Source organism: Mya arenaria, chromosome 12 (genome assembly GCF_026914265.1).
Source record: "Mya arenaria isolate MELC-2E11 chromosome 12, ASM2691426v1".
In the NCBI taxonomy this organism is placed as follows: Eukaryota; Metazoa; Mollusca; class Bivalvia; order Myida; family Myidae; genus Mya; species Mya arenaria.
In genome coordinates, this window is record NC_069133.1 from 12,714,868 (window position 1) to 12,737,423 (window position 22,556).

The 22,556-nt window shown below is 36.4% G+C and overlaps 1 protein-coding gene across 2 annotated transcripts; it reads left to right on the top strand.

Annotated features, from left to right (window-relative positions):
* Positions 1-269: 269 nt before the first annotated feature.
* On the top strand, positions 270-16,369 carry LOC128211204 (pyridine nucleotide-disulfide oxidoreductase domain-containing protein 2-like). 2 transcript variants are annotated; one of them, XM_052915702.1, is made up of 17 exons: positions 270-522; positions 750-795; positions 1,898-2,161; positions 2,375-2,394; positions 3,966-4,059; positions 4,908-4,981; positions 6,411-6,569; positions 7,444-7,600; positions 8,056-8,181; positions 9,151-9,326; positions 10,018-10,149; positions 11,881-11,953; positions 12,280-12,436; positions 12,979-13,133; positions 13,853-13,959; positions 14,765-14,885; positions 15,245-16,369. In XM_052915702.1, exons 3-17 carry the CDS (start codon positions 2,062-2,064, stop codon positions 15,307-15,309), a joined length of 1,716 nt encoding a protein of 571 aa, XP_052771662.1. In that variant the 5' UTR covers positions 270-522; positions 750-795; positions 1,898-2,061; the 3' UTR covers positions 15,310-16,369. The 2 variants fall into 2 exon arrangements, with proteins under 2 accessions (XP_052771662.1, XP_052771663.1); XM_052915703.1 differs by lacking the exon at positions 750-795.
* The last annotated feature ends 6,187 nt before the right edge of the window (positions 16,370-22,556 follow it).

Consider the following 22,556-nt stretch of genomic DNA (forward strand, 5'->3'; position numbering starts at 1 on the left):
AATGTCGCTTATATCTATGCAAATCGGTGAATGGGGTTACAACTATAAATAATTAAGCCGTGTAAATACCTCGCAACGGTAACTTCCCCTTTCTAAACAAGTGGTTAACATTTCTTTGTAGACTCAAATAGATAAGTCATGGTGATTTATAACATCTTGTATCATATTTATTGTACCAACTATTCGTCATATCTTGTGTCACAGTGAAGGGATGTTTCAGTTTCACAATCAGTCTTATGTAACCATTTAAGTCACATGATCAGAAAATGGCGGATGTACAATAGCAAACTCCGCGCAGTGTTACTTCCCTTGCAGTACAGTAATCACTGCCTTCACAAATATCACGTGATGATAGAAACGGCACGTGATTGCAATTTACAAAATGGACGGAACACCTTTAAAAGAAATTCCAGCAACATGTTTCATTTGTTTAGAAAATAAACGATTTTATTCCATAAAAGGAAAAAATGCAAAACGTTCGATACATGTCTGAATAGCTAACAACACATCCATGTTGATATTGTAATTTGTAAATCCTACTTTCAATTTGAAAAAAGACCGAACATTTCCGAATGTTTTTTTTAATTGTTATTTTTCTATAAAACATATTATGCCTATCAACTGGCGTAAAGTAATTATTTAAGAAAGGATATAAGAATAAATATATATGATTAAAAAAAATGCCATTAAAAGTTTTCATCCAATTTTGGATGAAAATCTTGTGGTGGCAGTGATTACTGTACTGCAAGGGAAGTAACACTGCGCGGAGTTTGGTACAATAGCCCAAATAAAGAGGTTTTATCTGAAAATTTATTATTTACATCTTACCATTTTTGTCCTTGTTCCCTTTGCAAAAAGAAGAAATATGATATTGTAAAGACTTGGTTTCATTGTTCTTGGAACTCCAATATATTAATGGGATTCTCCAATAGATACAGTAGGCACTAACAATTGCAAAACGTGTCCCAATCAATCTGTCACATTCAAAGCTTGGCAACCAGCAGTGCGTTCAGTAAACATGTTTGCAGCAAAGGCTTCGTGTTTGGTTTCCCGCTTGATGCACTGCGTTGCAACAGGGATACAAATCAAAATGTTTGCGATCGTTTTATGAACGCTCGCCTTAGTGAACACACTGCAGCCTTAAGTCCCCAGGGGGAAGATACTTTTTAATTATACCACCCCCCTACAGTAAACTAGTCATTTCAAAATGCTGTACAGGGTTCTTTTTATATAAAAAAAGATTAAAACACACTTGCTGTACAGGGTTTCTTTTCTATTCTGCCTTAAAGACGACATAGCCTAGACAGCATTCTAGTATGACTAAGGTTTGCAACCTGGGCCCTGCTTGCAAGTCAGGCACATTATCAATTCAGCTTACCCAGATAACTTGCTAAATATTACTCTTTGATCTTTGTGAGAAACAAAGACTCTTAGATACAAGGAGATGTGTGTGTGTGTGATACTCTATTTTTAGGGCTTTGAATAGTCTTCTTCTTAAATTCTTGTTCTGTGCGCAGTGTAAAGCAAATACACAGGAGGCATCTTACTATATTTTTCCAGCCCTAACCTCTTATATCTAGTGCTAGCCATTTTCTAATGTCTACCCTATGACACTGTTGGGGATTAAGCCCGTGACCTCTCGATCCTGAAGCTGACAAGCTACCGCTAGGCCATCTGTGGCTTAATCCATTAATTGTTTTTGAATCTGACAACAGTTAGCAATTAAGAGAAAGTTTTATAAGCTTTCTACAGGAGTGCTACTAACACAGAAGTCAGAGTTAGCAAAGTCAGCTGTGTCCCATTTAAAACTTACATACAATTACTTGTACAGTAATTTGGTCAAATCACAACACATGCAAATTGGTATAATAATTTACCTAAAAAATCTTTTTTACAGAAAGAAGTCTCCAGAGAAGATCGTTTGGTTTGTGATAACTAGTTTTATCAGCTAGATACTGTGTGAATTGCGAGGAAAACTCCACACAACAGTAACTTCCTTTTGCTGTACAGTACTTCCCTGCTCTTCAAGGGATATTACTGTGTGGGAGATTGTTAGTGAGGATGAAACTTCTTCAAGCTTGCAGTAGACTGTATACAACACAGGCGGCAGTTAATTCGAGACAGCTAAAGTCAGCCTATGATGCTGTAGTTATTGGCGGAGGTACTGTTTAGTTATTCAACTAATAATAGACATATTCAAATAAATAAAATGAATATAGTCAAAGCAAAATGCAAATTGACTTTGCATTCAACTTCTATGAATCCTAAAAAGTGTTTTTAATTTAGTGTGTCTTATTTTAATCGTGTATGTTTTAAAACACCTTTTTATATTTTACTGTAATCCCTAATGATGTTGCTTACTCTGTGTTTTTAGGCCATAATGGTTTGGTCTGTGTATGTATTCCTTTTGTTCGCCTAGCAAGATTTATTTTCCATAGCTAATAATTACAATTCACCTTGCCTCAATTTAACACTTACCCATGTCCTTCTCTCAGTTATATTAATGCATACACGTAGTAAGATGTTAAGTTATTCCCTTCTTCAGTGACTTCCCATATATTGAGTCTTTCAGTATTCTGTCTGTTCAAAACTTTCAGAAATCATGTAGTAGGGTTAAGCATGAGTTCTTAAGTTCAAGACTAATCCTGAGAATAAGAATTGAGAACTTTAAACTTCAGGCTATTTTACAGTTGTAACTTGTATAAAGGATTTGTTTTGCTCAGATATTTGCATCAAAACAGTAGGAAGTGTAACCTAGAAATGAATAAAAATGACTCTGAAACTATTTCAAAATGTGAAACTATTTCAAAATGGGTCTAAATGACCCTTACTAAACTCTTTATGGGGCATGAAACTGTCATACTCAAACACATTCCACCTCTTAATTTTCAGGATTGACATTTATCAGCTGTTAAAACCTCTGATTAGGGTTAGCTAAGTTTTTAAATCAAGCTTTGAAGAATTTTAAAATTATGAATTTGATAGGAAACTGGAAAATTGTGTTAAAATGAAGCAAATTTATGTTCCAACTGCCAAATATGTACTTATTTATTATCATATAAGTCATCAATTTTGTAAGAGTAGAAGTTTGCAAAAGCTCAGTGGTTGTAAATATCACAGAACCGCAAGTCCTGAACTGGAAAAATGCTTTGAAAGCTTTCTCAAATTTTGGATTATATAACAGGGATTATGACTTTTTTTGTGCCAATTTCCAGTGTAAGAATACGGTAAGCGGATGTTCGTCCCAAGTCTTATTTTAATGACTGTATTGAGCTGATCTCCATGAGAATAGAAAACTGTTGCTAAAGCGGGCAGGGTAAAGCCCCTTCCTGAAACTGCTCACCTGACAATGAAAGTGCCTAGCTTAAAAACAATATTGTACACTTGTATATGAATACATTTAATAGACTTTTCTCCTTACTAAATCAGTAGAAATTAAATGTAGTAGTAGATGTTCAATTTACATTTTTCTTTCCTTAAATCTCTAATTAAGCCAAAAATAAAACAAATACCTGTTTTCCGACTGTTAAACAATGTAAAAACTAAAAACATTCATATATAAAATTTCATAGAAGCCATTCAAAATCTTTTTCAAAATGATTAATTTTGTACTAGTCTTGTCAAAAGATTTATCTAACAAATTTCATGTTACTTTGCCAAGAATATGCATTTTGTCAATAATATGTGTTTGTCAAGAATTTGCTTGGCTTTGCATGTAAAATTTAATAGTTTTTGGAATGCTAAAATTTAATATTTTGCATGGTAGAAACCAACATCTCTGCTTTTGAGCCAAACATGATAAACCTTTACTTTGTTACCTTGTATACCTTGGCCCGTGACACTTTTCTTTCATGTTTAAGGGAACTGTGCAAAATAATATTTTACAAAAGCAAAATAGCAGGGATTTTATTAGGAGATAGAGATGATTAGCTTTGGAATATTAATTGTGTTTGCTGTTTTTCCAGGCCTCCTACCTGCAGAAGGCGGGGCTGGATGTGTGTGTTCTGGAACGGCGCCATTTGATTGGTGGAGCTGCAGTCACTGAGGAGATTGTTCCAGGTAATGGATGTCTGTATTGTTATACTTCCATATTTGTCTATATCCTCTTTGTTTTTTGTGCCTTATGTCATTCTTTTGGGCTGTTAATTGCCTCTAAATAAGTTTGTCTTCGCATGCGAGTTTGGTTTGGTCCAAGCCGGACAAGGGAGTTTCATCAGGGTACTCCAGTTATCACTGTTATCACTGCACTCTTGCTCAACATCGGACGGACAAGAGTGATTAATGTAATGTTGTAATAACTTGTTTTACAATCATTGTAAATAAAGAAGTTTAGACTAAGCTAAATAAGACATAAAAAAAATAATAAGTTGTTAAGATGGTCAATCTGTGCACCTTTAATGAATCATATTTTAATTGTAAATAGTTAAGGGTATGACTGCTGTACTGTTGGCCCTGGGTTAAAATGATTCGCAAATATCACTATGGTTATAAGTCCAGAGTTTGTTCCCCTATCACTACTTCATACATGCCATAGGAAATATTTCCAGCAACACACTGAAATTACAACAATTTTTGGAATTAGTCAACATGGTCTTTGATGGTACAAAAAAGCTACAGATTGTTTGTTCATTTAATTTTAAACTCATAATATTATGGATGCTTTCCACTGTCAACCTTGAGCTAGTTTTTTTTTTTTTTTTTTTAAATTTCTTTTTTTTTAATTCCAGAGATTTTTTGATCCCCTGCATGTATGCTACATTATTGATACTGTTTGCAGTATCAGTATGACAGAGACCAGACTCTATGATTCCGGACCGATTGTAATGTTGATATTGATACGTTTGTAGTTAGTACAGCCATTATCATACATGTCTTGAATTGTCTATTTCTTTTGTTTTCTTCTCCAGGTTATAAGTTCTCCAGAGCCTCCTATGTGTTGAGTTTGCTGAGACCACAGATTGTTTCAGATCTCGACTTGAAGGTAAAAATGTCTGTGTTGTAAGTGTCGTTAAAGGAAAATGTAAATGTTTCCTTTGTTTGTTAATTTGGCATTTGTTGTCTTTTAGCTTGGGTAGTCGTTGTCAAGATTGAACTTGTCTTGGGTTTTGTCTAGGTTTTAAAAAGGACAGGGTGCTGCAGAAGAGGGACAAAAGGGCATATTGATTCAAGGCTGTGATTTGAATTTGACCAATAGTTTTAGGAATGTGTTAAAATTAAGTAATATTTTGTGTCAACTGCCATATTTGTGAAGCTTATAAGTATTTATAATCATAATTTAAGTTTGAATCAAAACAACAGAAAATTCCACAGTCTCCAGTATTGAATTCTATGAAGGCAGAAGGGTGCACACGTTGGTCTCCATGAGGACAGAAGGGTGCGCATGTTGGTCTCCATGGGGGCAGAAGGGTGCACATGTTGATCTCTATGAGGGCAGAAGGGCGCTCTCCATGAGGACAGAAGGGCAGAAGGGTGCACACTTTGGTCTCCATGAGGGCAGAAGGGTGCAAAGGGTGCACATGTTGGTCTCCATGAGGGCTGAAGGGTGCACATGTTGATCTCCATGAGGGCAGAAGGGTGCGCATGTTGGTCTCCATGAGGGCTGAAGGGTGCGCATGTTGGTCTCCATGAGGGCTGAAGGGTGCGCATGCTGGTCTCCATGAGAGCTGAAGGGTGCGCATGCTGGTCTCCATGAGGGCTGAAGGGTGCGCATGCTGGTCTCCATGAGGGCTGAAGAGTGCGCATGCTGGTCTCCAAGAGGGCTGAAGGGTGCGCATGCTGGTCTCCATGAGGGCTGAAGGGTGCACATGCTGGTCTCCATGAGGGCTGAAGGGTGCACATGCTGGTCTCCATGAGGGCAGAAGGGTGCTACCAAAAAAGGACAGGGCGCAGCACCCTTCCATAACTCTTTAGCTGAAACCTTCCATATCTCAAGAAATAAAGGATAATTGTTATGTCAGTGTTGTAGATCACAGTATATTTTACTGAGTGATCACCAAAAGTTACCTTTCATGAGTGGCATAGCCACAATTGAATGATTTACCTGCGATGTTCAAGAAATGAAATATATATTTACACTGTAACAACAATATTTTTTATGTGCCTGAAAAGGATATAAAATGGAAATTAATTGTAGTTTTTCGGAAAGATGCTTCAAATTGTATGAAAACGTAACATCATTTCAGAAATAATTTTTGAAACTAGAAAAATATCAAATGGATTAATTTTCTTTGTTTGAAACAGTGAAATATCATTTATTTCTATGATAAATCTCTATAAACAACAGGAATCATAAAATCAAGGTTATTCTATGTATAATTTTGATCAACATATTAAAAAATTATACTTTTATCTTCAACTTTTTCATTATGCTGATATTAAATCATGTACACTTTTCATTTCCATTTTTACAGAAGTATGGTTTAAAGGTGTACCTCCGAGACCCGAATGCCTACACGCCCCTTATTGAGCCAGTCAGGGTCAAAGGTCAAGAGGTCAGGTCCTTGACCTTGGGTAGGGATGCTGCTAAAAATAGACAACAGATTGCACAGTTCTCTGAAAGAGATGCACAGGTTGGATGCTTTTCATGGCTTTGACAGTTTTATTTCTCACATTAATACTTAAACATAATGATTATTCTTTAAGGGACTAGACACCAGATGTTTCCAAAGTCGACTAATATGGTATTTCTTCAAAACTAGACTACAACTGTCAATATGAGCTAGTTTGAGACTGATAATACATCGTCTTTTCTCTTACATGGTTTCCCAGTTTATTGTTAGGTAGTATATTTAGCTTGTGAAAGTCACATGATTAGTACAGATACATAAACAGAATGCTATTTTAAAATTTACTGGGATTAAATTTGTAGTAAGTTTTCAAATTTAAAAAATACGCAAAAACTTTGAAAGATACATATGTCCTAAGCGATGTGATACATCAGTAAATAAAGATAAAAAAGTTGAGGTATTGTCATAGCCTTCCTTCCGTTTGCAAGCTGGCATTTGCAAGAACTAAAGATTGGCCTTAACTAAAAAATATGTTAAAGATCTTAATATGAAACTTAGTGCACATGTTCCAATCATTAGGGAAATGTCAAATGTACAGCTAGGCACATAATTCTGGTTTGAATGATTAAGATATGCCCCATTTTTACTGAAAAAAAGACTAGCTCAAGACATTCTGTTCGTCCTTAATAAAAAATCATGGATTGGTTTTATACAAATTATACAAATGAGTTCAGAATTTTGTGGGGTAAATGGCACAAGTTTTTAATGTGACAATAATAGTGAGTTGTTTCCCTTCGGCTGTGAACCATCATTTTTACATTCATACTACATTCAAATAGTATGCAAAAGTGCAGAGAGCACAATATGACTCAAATAAGATTTTAAGCTGTGGCTTTTTTAAACTACATGTTTGTTTTCATTATGTTTCCATAAACAGAGGTACACAGAGTTTGAAGCCTTGTTGGACAGAATAGTGACCTCCCTGGACCCTATGTTGGATAGTGCCCCGGTAGATGTGTCATCACCATGGAAACACAGGTCACTCAGAGAGAAGTATGCCACCTTGACCAAGGCTAAACAGCTTTACAACTGTGGTAAAAAATATATATATTTATTTATTTTTTGCATAAAAACATAATTTTGGTCAGAACTTTGGAAAGTTTATGCATTGCTTAAATATCATGTTAGGATATTTTCCAAAATTAATCTGGTTGTATGATAAAAAAATATATATAATTCAATAGTTTGAACCGAAAGAGAAATGTGGTTTGCTTTATTTCATATTCAAAAAGATATCTTGGCAATTTCCAAGGGCTATTCCATTTAAACATATCATCCCCAGGGGGAAGATCCTTTTTAATTATACCACCCCCCTACAGAAGCAATATTACTCTTTTTGGGTCCAAATCAGCCCTAAAAGACGCCAACCCATATACTATTTAAATAATTGCTTTCCTTCTGTGGCTTTTACTGGAATAGCAGTAAATAAAATCTTTATCAGTTTGTACTGAATTCTGAATATTAACCTCCACTTTTAAATCTACTGCAGCACGGCAGCTTGGTAGAGACAGCCTTGCCTTTTATGAGCTGATGACAGCTCCTGCAGTGAAGGTGCTCGATAAGTGGTTCGAATCAGAGCCCTTGAAGGCCACGCTTGCCACTGATGCTGTTATAGGTATGGAAATTATATGACATTGTTCTCCATAATTCAAATATTATTTGATTTGAAATTGTGTTAGGTATTAGACAGGCTATTGTTAATAATAATTGTATTTTTTTTTAGAATACTTGTAATCCTGATCCTTTAGGCAGGCTTTTTAGCCAGGATATACAGTTGAAGCCTGTTAGCTGGACCTTGTTTGGCTTGATTTTCTTGTTGCCTTGAACTACGTGTAAAGGACAGATTTCTTTATGCTGAAGGTAAATAATCTCGCTTGGCTCTAATTTTTCAAGCCTCAAGGTATTTTCGCCGATCCCTGGGAGTTCGAGGCAGCGGGGCTTGACTGTATTTGACTTTATCATTGATGATTGACCAGTTGCCAAGTACTTACTGCAACTTTTTCGAGAATATTTGGCGAGGTTTTTCAATTCATCTATTGGGCAATGCAACCATATGATTTCATTTATTGATAAAATGTAATCCTGTTATTGGTCCACTTGTTTGATTGACAACTGGCCAATTCATGCATTGTGGCTACTGTTTGGGTGTTGGAGCTAGTACATGCTTAAATTTGTTGAAAGATATTGCTTGTGTTATAAAACCATTGGCATTTATTATCATTATATGCCATTGCAAATATTTGAATATCCACATGTTTACATTCTGCTTTTCTCGTCAACACAGTTCAGGGATGATACAGTTCTGGAATTATGCTCAAATCAGGAATGAGACCTTTCATTTCCAGACTAATGTACATGTATTTGTTTTATGTTTAGCTGACCAGGCTATGACCTTTTGCATTAAAAAAGAAGCATCATGATATGGATGAATTGGCTTTGAAAACAAATTTCAACAGCGTTTTTTTAAGCCCATTGTCACTGCTTTTGGCATTAAACTTTAACTAAATTTTCAGGATTGAGATTTTGCGCCTGTTATCATCCCTGACAGATGAAACATACATCCACTTTCATTCATTTTTCCCAGGAGCTATGATGAGCCCAGAAAGCCCCGGGAGTGGCTATGTGCTGCTGCACCACGTGATGGGGGAACTTGAGGGTGTCAAGGGGGCCTGGGGATATGTTGAGGGAGGCATGGGAGCAGTCTCCAACGCCATAGCCGACTGTGCCTTAGACCATGGGGCTAGTGTCTTCACTAAAAAGGTAGACAAGTGTTTGATAACATTTGGGGTATTAAGGGGGCCTGGGGATATGTTGAGGGGGGGCATAAGTGCAGCCTCTTACCCCATAACTGACTTTGCCCTGGACATAGGGGGCCAGTCTCTTTACTGATGAGGTAGAGTTTTGTGTCATGGTTTGATATATTTGGGATATTTAGGGGCCTGGGGATATGTTGATGGGGGCAGCGGACCAGTTTCAATACTATAGCCAACAGTGCCCTAGATCAGGTGGCAATTGTCTTCACTAATAAATTAGAATGTCAATAAATGTAGGACTCTCAAGGGGGCCTTGGGTAATGTGGAGGGATGCATGAGAGCAGTTGCCATAGCCAACTCGGCCCTTGACAATCGGGTGTGTTTCTTCACTGATAAAGTAGATTTGTCTATGAAAGTATGACAATTTTTTATATCTTGGCAAAAATATGAATTATTAGTATTTAATAAATGAAGCATTCTAAATTTAGTAGAAAAGCCTAAGCGTGTTATATTTGCGAGAATGCTGTTTTTCAGAGAATTATATGATTATCTCTAGGAATTAAATAGAAATAAATTCTATGTTCAAACATTTGACGGCATAAACATGAATGGCTTATATCTGTATTTAGTGGAAGAATGGGGTTCATGTTTGTTTTAGACCTATAGACCTATCATGTGACATGGTTTATATTTCACAGCCAGTGAAGGAAATAATCACCCGAAACAACGAGGCATGTGGTGTTGTCCTGGACGACGGTACCGAGATCAAGGCCAAGGTTGTCCTGTCTAATGCCACACCAAAAGTCACCTTCCTCGACCTGCTCACTGAGGTATTCCACAGGATCATAAATGATATCAGATCAATGCTTTCTTCCTTTTGTTTTTGTGACATTGTATTTTGACAGGTTGTGTATACTACATGATAAATAACATCATAAATGCTAAGCCGGAAGGCAACCTTTTTGCTTCGAATGATGACTTGAAGCAAAGATAACTTTTCTTTTTCTACACCATTTCAAATGAAACAAAGGGCAGTCTATGACGCTTAAAGAGCCTGGCCTTCATTGTATTACTAGGGTTTGATCAGGTGATTAGTTTCCTCAGACACTTTGACAAACCTGTTTCCAAAATAATGTATTGAGAGTCCTCCATCATGCATCAGTTTTGTGAGAAGGTTTTTTGAATTGTTTCAAGAAACTAAACTCTCAATCAAACTCTTGTTTAATTTAAAATGGTGAATAACTAATAGAGTAATCTTTGTTTAAAGTCTGCATTTGAAGCAAAATATTGCCTTGTGACATTTATGATGTTATTTATCCTGTGCTGTACACACACTGTTTCTATATGCATTTCTTTAAAAGTATATAATATATATTATCTTTAGAGGATTGTACGAGGGCTGTTTATGAAGTTTTTCAGACAGGCTTCGTATTTTTAAATATCAAAAAAGTTATATAATGTTGAATGTAACGTTGATCAAACTTTTTAAAGAGTCACTTTTTGGTCATTTAAGACACATATGATGAAGTAGATGTGACCATATGGCATATACGTCAACGTTGCTAAGGGAACCAACAGTATTGGAACACAAAGCTAAAAATACTTTAAACACTGTTTACATGATGCAAACTTCATAAATTATATGAAATGTTACTCAACATAAAATTGATATCTAATATTCCGAATCCCTCTTAAAACATTGTACCAAATTTGAATGTGATCATAAACGCTAGAAGAACTTAATGGGATTATTAAACTCTTGGGTGAAAACAGAAACTCTGAAAACCTTGAAATTGACATAAAACATGGCGCAAAAATCCTTGTCATGAAATGTGTTATGGTTTATTCCGATCGTTTGCTTCTAATACCTGATCATTTTTACCTTTTAAAAGGAATGTGAAAATGTTTTCTCCTAATATAAAGGTATGAATTTTATCCAATTCTGGCTTAAATCGAAAGATTTGTGACCTAAAAACTATTTCTAAATGCTTTATAGAGGATTTATGAGCGTTGCTCAACCACAATCTACCTTACAACATAAAACATGTAGTAAAAAAGGAAAAAACCGTCCAAACATGAGATCTAAATAACAATTAATTGATCTTTATAGTTTCTTAATATAAAATGATGGGAACAAACACACAATACATAAGATACAGCATAGTAAGGATATATGGAAGGAAACTGTTTGTTGAAATAAATTGTTGTTGTTTTTCACGGTGCCATGACGTGTCAAAGTGTTGTGCGGAAAGGGTTGGTTGTTAAAAACTGCAGATAGAAAGACTTCCAATCAGTATTGTTTAAATAAATGAGATACCGGTAGTCACAATATATTTCATGATATGTTGCAAATATTATATTGTTTACATTAAGGCCTTGTGGTATGAAATAGCTCCTGTCCACAATCTTTACGAATAGCCCTCTTAAAATATGGATTTGAAAGCTATGGCTTGGAAGTAACAATCTTTCTTTGAAATTAAGTTATCCGTTTATTTAAATGATGATATCCTGAAAACAGTAGTCTTAATATTGTTTCCATGGTAATTCATACCTTATTTCAGAATGTGTTGCCAGAAGAGATGAGAAAAGACCTGGAGCTGGTCAGCTTTGAATCTCCTGTGACAAAAATCAATGGTAAGAGCTTTTACCTAACTTGTCTGTTTCAGAAGAAAAAAAGTTAAGATTTGGTAATGAAGTGTGGCAAATCATTAAGAGTGATAAAGATTCTGACAGCTGGAAATTTCAAAACATTAGCACCGCGATTCACCAATGCGTTGTTGCGTGATTGTCATAGCCTTTGTGTTTGTGCCAAAGTGCCACAACAAAAAAAAACAACATTTAAGATATTACAATGAAATGATGAAACTTGGTACACATGTTGCGAGAGACAATTCTTACATTTGGGGTAAATCCATTGTCAATGAATGCATTAATTATAAAACAGAATCATCAATTTCAAGTGGCTGTTAACAAGATACCCAACTTCCTAGCCGACCCTAACACTGGACCAGACTCTGTGATGCCGCACCACCGGTGTACCATACACCTGAACTGTGAAGACACTGCCGACATCACACAGGCTTACCTCGCTGCCAAGGCTGGGGAATACTCCAGCAGGTAGGTTGGCAGTGGAATAATGATGTTCATATCTGAACTGTGACAAGCTAAAATGAAACCTAAAGTACCTTATTATGGTGTATAGAAACAGTATGACATCTTAGTTGCTGTTTACTGGAAAACAAACTACCTCACCTATGGTCAGATGTGTATTAAAGGTCATGGGATCTTTTATCGTTATTTTTACATTTCGTCTTTTCGTAAAACATATTGTATTTTATGCCGAAAACTTTTAAAAGTTCACTTATAGACCAATTTTAGCTTGTTGCAGATTTATGGTACCCTTTCTTTTTGAATTTATCATGTTCGCATTGATTTTTGTCAACAATTTTTAGCCACAGATTTTACATACTTCACCAGTATAATTGTCCTGATCACCTTTTCTGTCCACAACAGTTATTTCAAAGTCATATGTTAAGTCGACTCAAAATTGTAATGTAGCCAAAGGTAGGACATTTATGGCCCTCTCATCCATGTAGCTATGGTGTAAAAACCAACAGAGTATATTATAGTAAAACATGATTTGATTTTATCCTTCGAAGGCCAATGATTGAGATGACAGTCCCCTCAAGCCTTGACCCGACCTTGGCCCCGCCAGGCCACCATGTTGTTCTGCTGTTTACCCAGTATACTCCATATACATTGGCTGGTGGGAAAGCTTGGGACGAGGATGAGAAAAACAAATATGCTGATATGGGTAAGTGGATTTGTATCCATCTTGGCCCCACCAGGCTACCATGTGATCCTCTTGTTTACCCAGTATACTCCATATACACTGGCTGGTGGCAAAGCCTGGGATGAAGATGAAAAAAACAAATATGCTGACACAAGTGAGTTGATTGCTATAATCCGACACCATCTAGGCTCTACCTTGTGGGGCACTATGTGGTTCTTCTGTTTACCTAGTATACAACTACACACCAAAAAAAAAAGTATTCTGACACGGGTATGTGTGATGAAGTAATACTGTTTGACCTTAATCCTACAAGGTCATTATGTGATTCTCATGTTTACTCAGTGTACACCTTACATACTGGCTCAGGGGAAGTCCAGAATGAGACAGGAAAAACAAGTATGCTGACACTGGTAAGTGTATGGTTGAACATTAGCTTAAAGAAGAGTTTGGCAATACAATTAGGGAATCTATAAGGACAATATCAGCAGCCAATCATTTGACTGTGACCTTGTTTAAAGGAAATTTGGTCAAGGCCTAAGAGACACTCATTGAGGGACTCACAAGTCACAAGGTAAAAAACACAGATTACATTAACACTTAAATATCGCTGGAATGAGACAGAAAAAAAACAATTATGCTGACACTGTTTAACATCAACATTGAAATATCTCAATCAATGAATGTTTTGTGTATTTATTCTTAACCAAAAATACATGCATTGTTCATGTTCTGTGTTTCAGTGTTTGGTTGTATAGAGCAGTATGCCCCAGGGTTCCAGGAAAGCGTTGTAGGGCGGGACATTCTAACCCCTCCTGACCTTGAACAGATATTCGGCCTCACTGGCGGGGTAGGTTATAAAGTATGACTATGGGGGAAGGGTGGGGATGATGACAGTTTCAGTGTTTTGTGTGTATAGAGCAGTATGCCCCAGGGTTCCAGGAAAGCGTTGTAGGGCGGGACATTCTAACCCCTCCTGACCTTGAACGAATATTCGGCCTCACTGGCGGGGTAGGTTATAAAGTATGACTATGGGAAAGGGTGGGGATGATGACAGTTTCAGTGTTTTGTGTGTATAGAGCAGTATGCCCCAGGGTTCCAGGAAAGTAGGTTATAAAGTATGACTATGGGAGGGTGGGGATAATGGGGTGTAAGTGTTTGTTCATTGTTGTAGGGCAGGACAGTCTGATGCTGCCCGACCTTGAGATAAATGAAGAATAATGAAGGACTCAGTGGAGGGGGGGGATGGTTGTTTCAGTGTTGTTCTATAAAGCAGTATGCCCCAGGGTTGTAGGGTGGGACAAACTGACCTCAACTGACCCTGAAAGGGCATTCTGTCTCCCTGGAGGGGTCGGTTAAAATGTAGGAATAGTGAGGGGGGTTTGGCAATGGTTGTTTTAGTGTTTTCCTGTATATAACAGTTCACCCAAAGGTTGTAGAGTAGGTGATATTGTAGAACTATGGGTGTTGCTGTGAGTGAAATGAATTTAATCAAAGCATTTAAAACCTGCATTTAGAATTTGTTGAACATTTGAATATTCTGTAGCATTTAAAACTTATAAAATACTATCTTACAAAAGTTCTATCTTACTAAAGTTCCTTTAATATATGATTAAATGAAAATGCAATTTATTAAATTTTGAAACTATTTGTAGAACATATTCCATGGGTCTATGTCCCTGGACCAGCTGTACATGAGCCGCCCCGTCCCCTCCATGTGTAACTACAGATTGCCCGTCCGCGGTCTCTACCTTTGTGGGAGTGGCGCACATCCAGGTATGTTTAGTTTACTCTGAAGTAATTGTTTTGAACTTCCAGTAAACAGATATGAATCACTCTCAAGTCGTATCTGGATAGAAACAAGAGGCTGTACACTATAACCATCTTTGATTTCACTAAATTTAGAATCCAAGTGTTTTGATTGGACTGTAAAAATAACTGGCCAATGGACTAGTTATTAAGTAGTGAAAGGTTTATCACTCAAAATTTATGTTTGTTGTATTGTTTAGTGTCACTTTAAGGGTATAACTGAAGAAAAAGCAGAGCAAGACATAAGTCTGTGGCATAACAGGATATAATGTTATGGTATCCTTCACTATAGCACATTTTATAACCGTTATGTACATATTTTATAGGAGGTGGAGTGATGGGTTCCCCAGGCCGGCTAGCAGCTCTCACTGTGCTGTTGGACAGAAAATAGACCAGAATCCACATGTTCAATCATAAAATACTTAATAGACTACACACATGTATAATTCTATTTGACTAACAGTATCACATCTTTTGATTCTTTTAACAAACATCTACATGTGAACAACTTATGGTGGTTGTCTAAAACCTTAACAGTGGGTTTGTTTTATAATCATATGAATGATACCTAAAGGTTTTCTATCACATTTTGTTTAATATTCAAGGGTTAATTGATCATAACCATGATTTTGCCTAGTTTCACTATGGATTATTATGAATAAATATTTGATAAATTTAACCATTATTATTATAACTTGAGCTTATGGAATGAAGAGCCCATGATTTAAAATTTCTCTTCTGACTTGAGTACAAAAAAATGGGGTTTTGTCATAGCCTATGTGTCATGTCAGGAAACATTATGCAAAAACAAAAGCCTTGGTCATAATTCAAAAAACCATTCAGGATATTCATACAAAACTTGGTATACATGCTGCCACACCCTTGAGACAAAACACCCTTGTATAGCAAGCCCTGAACATCTGGTTTTACTTTCTTTTGAGTTATGTCTCTTGTTTGGTTTTGAAAGCATTAACACACTAGCTTTGCCCCTCAGGGATCTTGTTTACCATCTTAAAACAATTTTAGCCCATTTAACTATGATATGTAAAATGGTTTGAGCTTATGTAATGAAGAACCAATCACTTTATTTCCACATTGTGTTAAAACAGTATGGGTCTATCTATGGCTATAGTGTTTCACCAGTGTGAGGTTTTCTTGCCAGCATGATTGATGGCTATAGAGTAATCTTTTCATTGCATTTTCTAACAGCATTAGCCCGAAATATCAGTACATGTTTGAGCAATGGGGCGAATACAATTAATAATAAAGATATATATTTTACTTACTAATCAATTCACATTATGTTTGGAAAATACATGTACTGTAATGATATTCAATGTATTAAATGCATATTTTGTTATGATCTTGTTTGAATATTATGGATACATATTTAATTATTTATACCACAATAGATTATCCATGAGGTAATGACGAAAAGCAAACACATCATAAATAATTATATGTTACACACACAAAACATGATAGAGTATCTTAAAGTTATTACCATAACAAAAACGTTGGAAAAAGGTGTGAATATGTGTCAAACAAATAAAATATATACATGTTGAAGAATCATGTGAAAGGAATATTTCTGTTGAAAACCAACTGTTTTTCAAGACTATTTTTTCATTCTAGAAATTTTGTCAAAATTATGCCCCTTTTTTACTTAGAATTTAAGTTAAAGTTTGCGTACCACCTCAAATATTTTCAAAGTCCATTGACATCTGGCTTTGAAACTTTGCACGCTTGTTCACCATCATGCCCGCAGCCTGTACACAAGAGGAGGTAACTCTATCAAGCATTTTGACAAAATTTTGTCCCTTTTTCTACTTAGAATATATGTTAAAGTTTGCGTACCCCCTAAAATATTTTCCAATTCAATATATGTAAATATCTCAGCACATCATGTATTGCATTGAAATCTAATCTAACAGTGATCCATGCATGTTTCGCCAAAACTTTTCGAACCATACACAGAAAAGCGGCAGAATAATCGAGCGCGCTGGTGACAGCTCTTGTTTGTCTCCTCGCGCTCAAATCCGTAGAACAATATATTTACAGGGTTCCCACGCTACCGGGGAAACGGGAAAAAGTCGGGAATATCGAAAAGTCTGTTCCCGGTCGTGAAAATGCCTTGAATTTTGCGATTATAGGTTGAAATCGGGAAAAAGCCGGGAAAAGTAATATTTAAAGTTCGAACTGTTTTGGGTACGAAACTAGTAAAAGTAAGTACTCTCGATCATCTAGACGCTTGCATCTGACACTGTTCTGTTGAATTGACTCTGATCAGAGCGGCTGAATGATCGAGACTAAGAAGGTTTCCGTTACCACATGCAAGCGTTTATTTGTCACTGCCGTCTGCATTTAAAAGTTATTTTAAACAAGAAATTGACCGCAGTTTGTCGGGATTCGCTTTATATACGCTGTCAGTAAGAATCGTGGGTGCTATATACAACGATATTTTTAATCTGCAGTATGCTAATTAATGATCATGGATAATTAGCGATCCATGCATTCATCGAAATATATTTTAATACGTGAAATTGGCCCTAGTTCATTAAAATAAAGTTGAGACACGCTGTCAATAACATGTATACATGAATGTTAATTGCAATGATCTTACTAGTCTGCGAAGTGCTATGTACACAGCCTGGCAAATATTTGCTATTCATGTGTGAATCTATGAATGATCATGCCTTTAGACTGACCTTGCTCGTATTTATAGACATTGAGAAGACCACAGTTCTTTGGCCAGTAGACATCATAATAGTTTTAAACTTGTGCAAAAAAGTCACTTATTTTGCATTTTCAGCCATGGATTGATGAAGATTGACGGACAGATACAGCTGAATTGCATGCTCATTGATGCAAGTAGATTTTTTTTAAAGAGAGTTCAACTCTTTTAAAATGACACTGGATGTTATGAGTTCAAGTTGTTCAATATTTGTTTAAAGCTTCCCTCTTACGGATTGAACAATTTGACAACTTTCTTACTTTTGTCTTGGAACGAGCCAATTTTGGCAAAAATCCATGAAAACCAATTATTTAAGACTGCTGGCAAAAAGAAAGATCACAGATATTTATATTTAAGATCAAAAATTGGTGTTTTATGCATATTTATTTAACCGTTAATAAACCATAAAACATAAATTTTCGAATATAAATATGAAAATTAGCGATCTGATCTTTTGTTGGCAATCTTTTATCGTTGGTTTGCAAATATTTACGTCAAAAATTGATCTATCTCAGACAAAAAATGAAATAAGTTGTTAAAAAAGTATCTATGAGAGTGCAGCTTTAAAAAATGTTCAGAAAGTAAGTTTTTGTTCAGAGAGTAAAACTTTTTTTAATGTGATATTTGAGTATATTTACCTTAAGCATGCATTTATCCACCAATTACGAAAATTGGTGTTGTTAGGAGATCAACCGGTACCAAACCATGCTGGCTGATCAGGGTCCACACTGTTCTATGCACTATAATAGGTAAGCCTTTTAGTTTCCAAGTAGCAAATACAAATAGCCTAGACCCTGATCATGCCAGCTGATCCGTGTCTACACTGTTCACAGAGGCCAACAGTATTCAGCATGCTAAAGGTTAATCATGTTGTTCAATAAATGTCTAAGAAGTTCAGAAAGTGAAAGGTTTTGTTTTTGAGAATAAAACCCTTTGAAAATGACATTTGATGTTATTTAACAAGTTGTTTAATAAATGTCAAAAATGGCAAATAAGTTATTTCACTGAAATGTTTCGTTGTAATAACTGTGAAAAGGGTTGAGAGAAAGTCTGGAATTTGCAAAAAAATAATCTTGAAAAAGTCTGGAAAAAGTCTAGAATTTTACTTAAAGAAAAATGTGGGAACCCTGTATTTAATTGGTGTCGCCTCATGTTAGGTGTGTGTATGCTTTTAGTTCATTTGCATTACAAATGCTTTCTTCATGAGTGGTTTCAGGATTTTGCGTTAGAGGGAGAGGGAGGTGGGGGCACTTTGAGAGCCCAACTTACACTATTAATAATTACCATTTCAAAGAGTACATTGAAATATGCTACATCTGTTAATCCTTTTATAGAAATAATTTATTTTAATTGATTCATATTATTCAAAAATTGTATTGAAATGCAAATTATCTTGCATCGTTATTGAAAAGTGTATGAATGCATCAGCAGCATTAACACATGTACACAAATAGCCTTATTTTAGACTATAGCTTAGTTAACAATTTTTGCCTGTAAACCTTCCATTTGATTGCAAGTATTAGATTAATATTTGAGTTACATGATTGCCTAGTTACATGCCTTATTCATTGTGTAATTATGACGTGGATTATATGATGTTGTGTTTGTATAGATTTGAATTAAATGATTTAAGATTATTTTTCTTTAATTTGATTTCATGTAAACATTGATCACTGAGTTTTTGAATAAACTGAGTTTTAATCTGAAGTAAAAAGTCCTACTTAAGCTTTCTTTGAGTGAATTCTCCACCCCTCACCATCCCTAAGCCTTCTTTAAGTGAACCCATTCCTACCCCATCCCTTATCTTCCTTTGAGTGACCACCATCCCTAAGCTTTCTTTGAGTTGACTCCATAGCTAATCCTTCTTTGAGTGACCTCCATCCCTAAGCCTTCTTTGAGTGACCCCCATCCCTAAGCCTTCTTTGAGTGACCACCATCCCTAAGCCTTCTTTGAGTGACCTCCATCCCTAAGCCTTCTTTGAGTGACCACCATCCCTAAGCCGTCTTCGAGTTAACGCCATACCTAAGCCTTCTTTGAGTGACTTCCATCCATAAGCCTTATTTGAATCATCCCCATCCCTAAGCTTTCTTTGAGTGACCCCATCCTTAAGCCCTTTTGGGTCACCCTCATCCGTAAGCCTTCTTTGAGTCACCCAAATCCCAAAGCCTTTATTAAATCGACCCCATCATGAAGCCTTTTTTCAAAGTTTTTTGAGGTACCCCCATCCCTAAGCCTTCTTTGAGTGACCCCCATCCCTAAGCCTTCTTTGAGTCGACCCCATGCCCAATCCTTCTTTGAGTGACCCCCATCCCTAAGCCTTCTTTGAGTCGACCCCATGCCTAATCCTTCTTTGAGTGGCCCCATCCCTAAGCCTTCTTTACGTTGACCTCATCCCTAAACCTTCTTTGAGTGTCCTTCCTATCCCTAAGCCTTTGAGTGACCCCAATCCCTAGTGACCATCTACCCAATCCATACTTACGCCTTTTTTGAGTGACCCCCATCCCTATTCCTATGAGTGACCGTAATCCCTAGTGACCCCCACCCCATCCCATCCCTAGTGACCCCAATCCATATCCAACGTCTTCTTTGAGTGACCCCCATCCCTAGTGACCCCCACCCCACCCCTAAGCCTTCTTTGAATGACCCCTTATCCCTTTCCCTTTGAGTGACCCCCATCGCTAGTGACCCCACCCCATCCCATTCCTAAGCCTTCTTTGAATGACCCCTTATATCCCTATGCCTTTGAGTGACCCCCATCCCTAGTGACCACCACCCCATTTCATCCCTACGCCTTCTTTGAGTGACCCCCATCCCTACACCTTTGTGTGACCCCATCCCTAAGCCTTCTTTGAGTGACCCCCTCACCTAAGCCTTCTGTGAGTGAAACCACCCACCCCATGCCACCCGTTACCGATATTACTCAATGTTGTTCATTGCTCATTTACTGTTTTGCCCTCCGGTATGGAATTAGCAAAGAAATAATAGACTTAGACTTGTTGGTTATAACTTAAAGAATCAAACCCAAACATTAGGTAGTTTTCTGATGGCTCCATAGACCTGAATGTTAGATGTGGATTCCAGGTGACCGCATACACTTTTGATGATATTATTATATCTTTATTTCAATTGAAATCGGACGTATATGACCTAATTTGCAGTCAGTGAATGCCAAACAAACTTGTCTGCCCTATAATTTTGGTCAAGTTTTTAATCCCCCACCACGGAGTTGTGAGGGGATTATTGGAATGCACTTCGTCCGTCTGTCTGTCTATCTGTCCGTAACATTTCGTGTGCGGGCTATAACATACTTATGCATTGATGGATTACCATATAACTTGTTTTAAATGTTGTCCTCTTTGAGACGATTTGCCGTGACCTTAACCCACGTCCATACCTCAAAGGTCAAGGCCACACGAGCTTTTTAAAGGTCAGAATACATATGCTCGTGTCAGCGCTATAATTTACTTAGGCATTGCAGGGTTATCATATAACTTAGTTTAAATGTTGTCCTTATTGATACGATGTGTAGTGACCTTGACCCGGGTCCATACCACAAAGGTCAAGGTCACACGAGACATTTAAAAGTCGAGTACACAATTGAAAGTGTTTGTGAATTAAGTGTTGAACAAGTTGCACTGATTAATACTCTGAGTTTCTGCCCAGCATTATCATTATGTGCAACAAGTATTTATATATTTAATGACCATGGACAAAAATGTGATAATACGTCACCACAATATATATGTATCACTTTATCGAAAATACTTAAGACTATCTATTTCACCGATTTTATAAATCAAAGACTCATTTTCCTTCCTTTTTAGCAAAAATAAATTTGACATTGATCTTCCTTCACTACACACAATCTAAATTACTTTGACAAACATCCTTTTATAACATGTTCATATATCCAAGAATATTAAGATTACCGATCAAACAACTTGTATTTCCTATTTTCCCACTCTTGACCAGTGGCAGTGTAAAATTTTGGTCATATTTAACAGATATCACTACTTAAGGTTCAGAGAAAAAAATGGTCTAAAAAACAGCGACAGGGCTTTGGACTGCCTTGTTATATTTTCTTTTTTATCCTTCACACACAAGTCTTTCAAATGATACAAACATAATATGGGGGTCCTGTGTCTCGGTTTTCTTACACAGATATGTTTACAGATATGCTACCTTAAGCAGGTTTACATATATGCTACCTTTAACACATACATAGATATGCTACCTTAAACACGTACATAGATATGCTACCTTAACACGTTTACGAATATGCAAGCTGTATTACACGTTTACAGATATGCTACCTGAACACTTTAAAAGACATGCTACCTAGACACATTTACAGTTATGCTACCTTTACACATTTACTGATATTCTACTTAAATCACGTTTACAGATATGCTACCTTAAACATATTTACATATCTGGTACCTTAGTTACGTTTACAGATATGCTTCCTTAAACACGTTTGAAAATATGCTAAGGAAACAAGTTTAGAGATATGCTATCTTAAACATGTTTACATATATGCCACCTGAAACACGTTAACAGATATGCTTCCTTAATCACGTTAAGAGATATGCTACCTTAAACATATTAACAGATATGCTACCTTAAACGCGTTTACAGATATGCTTCCTTAAACACTTTTACAGATAATCAACCTCAACCATGTTCACATATATGCTACCTTAAACATGTTGACAGATATGCTACCTTTAATACGTTTACATATATGCTACCTTAACACGTTTATAGATATGCTACCTTAACACGATTACAGATATGCTACCTTAACACGTTTACAGATATGCTACCTTAACACGTTTACAGATATGCTACCTTAAACACGTTTACAGACATGCTACCTCAAACACGTCTACAGTCATGCTAC

Coding starts and splice junctions, on each gene's coding strand:
- LOC128211204 (XM_052915702.1), top strand. CDS start 2,062: ATGAAACTTCTTCAAGCTTGCAGTAGACTGTATACAACACAGGCGGCA. Junction 9,327..10,017: donor CTAGTGTCTTCACTAAAAAG/GTAGACAAGTGT, acceptor TATATTTCACAG/CCAGTGAAGGAAATAATCAC. Junction 14,886..15,244: donor TGGGAGTGGCGCACATCCAG/GTATGTTTAGTT, acceptor CATATTTTATAG/GAGGTGGAGTGATGGGTTCC.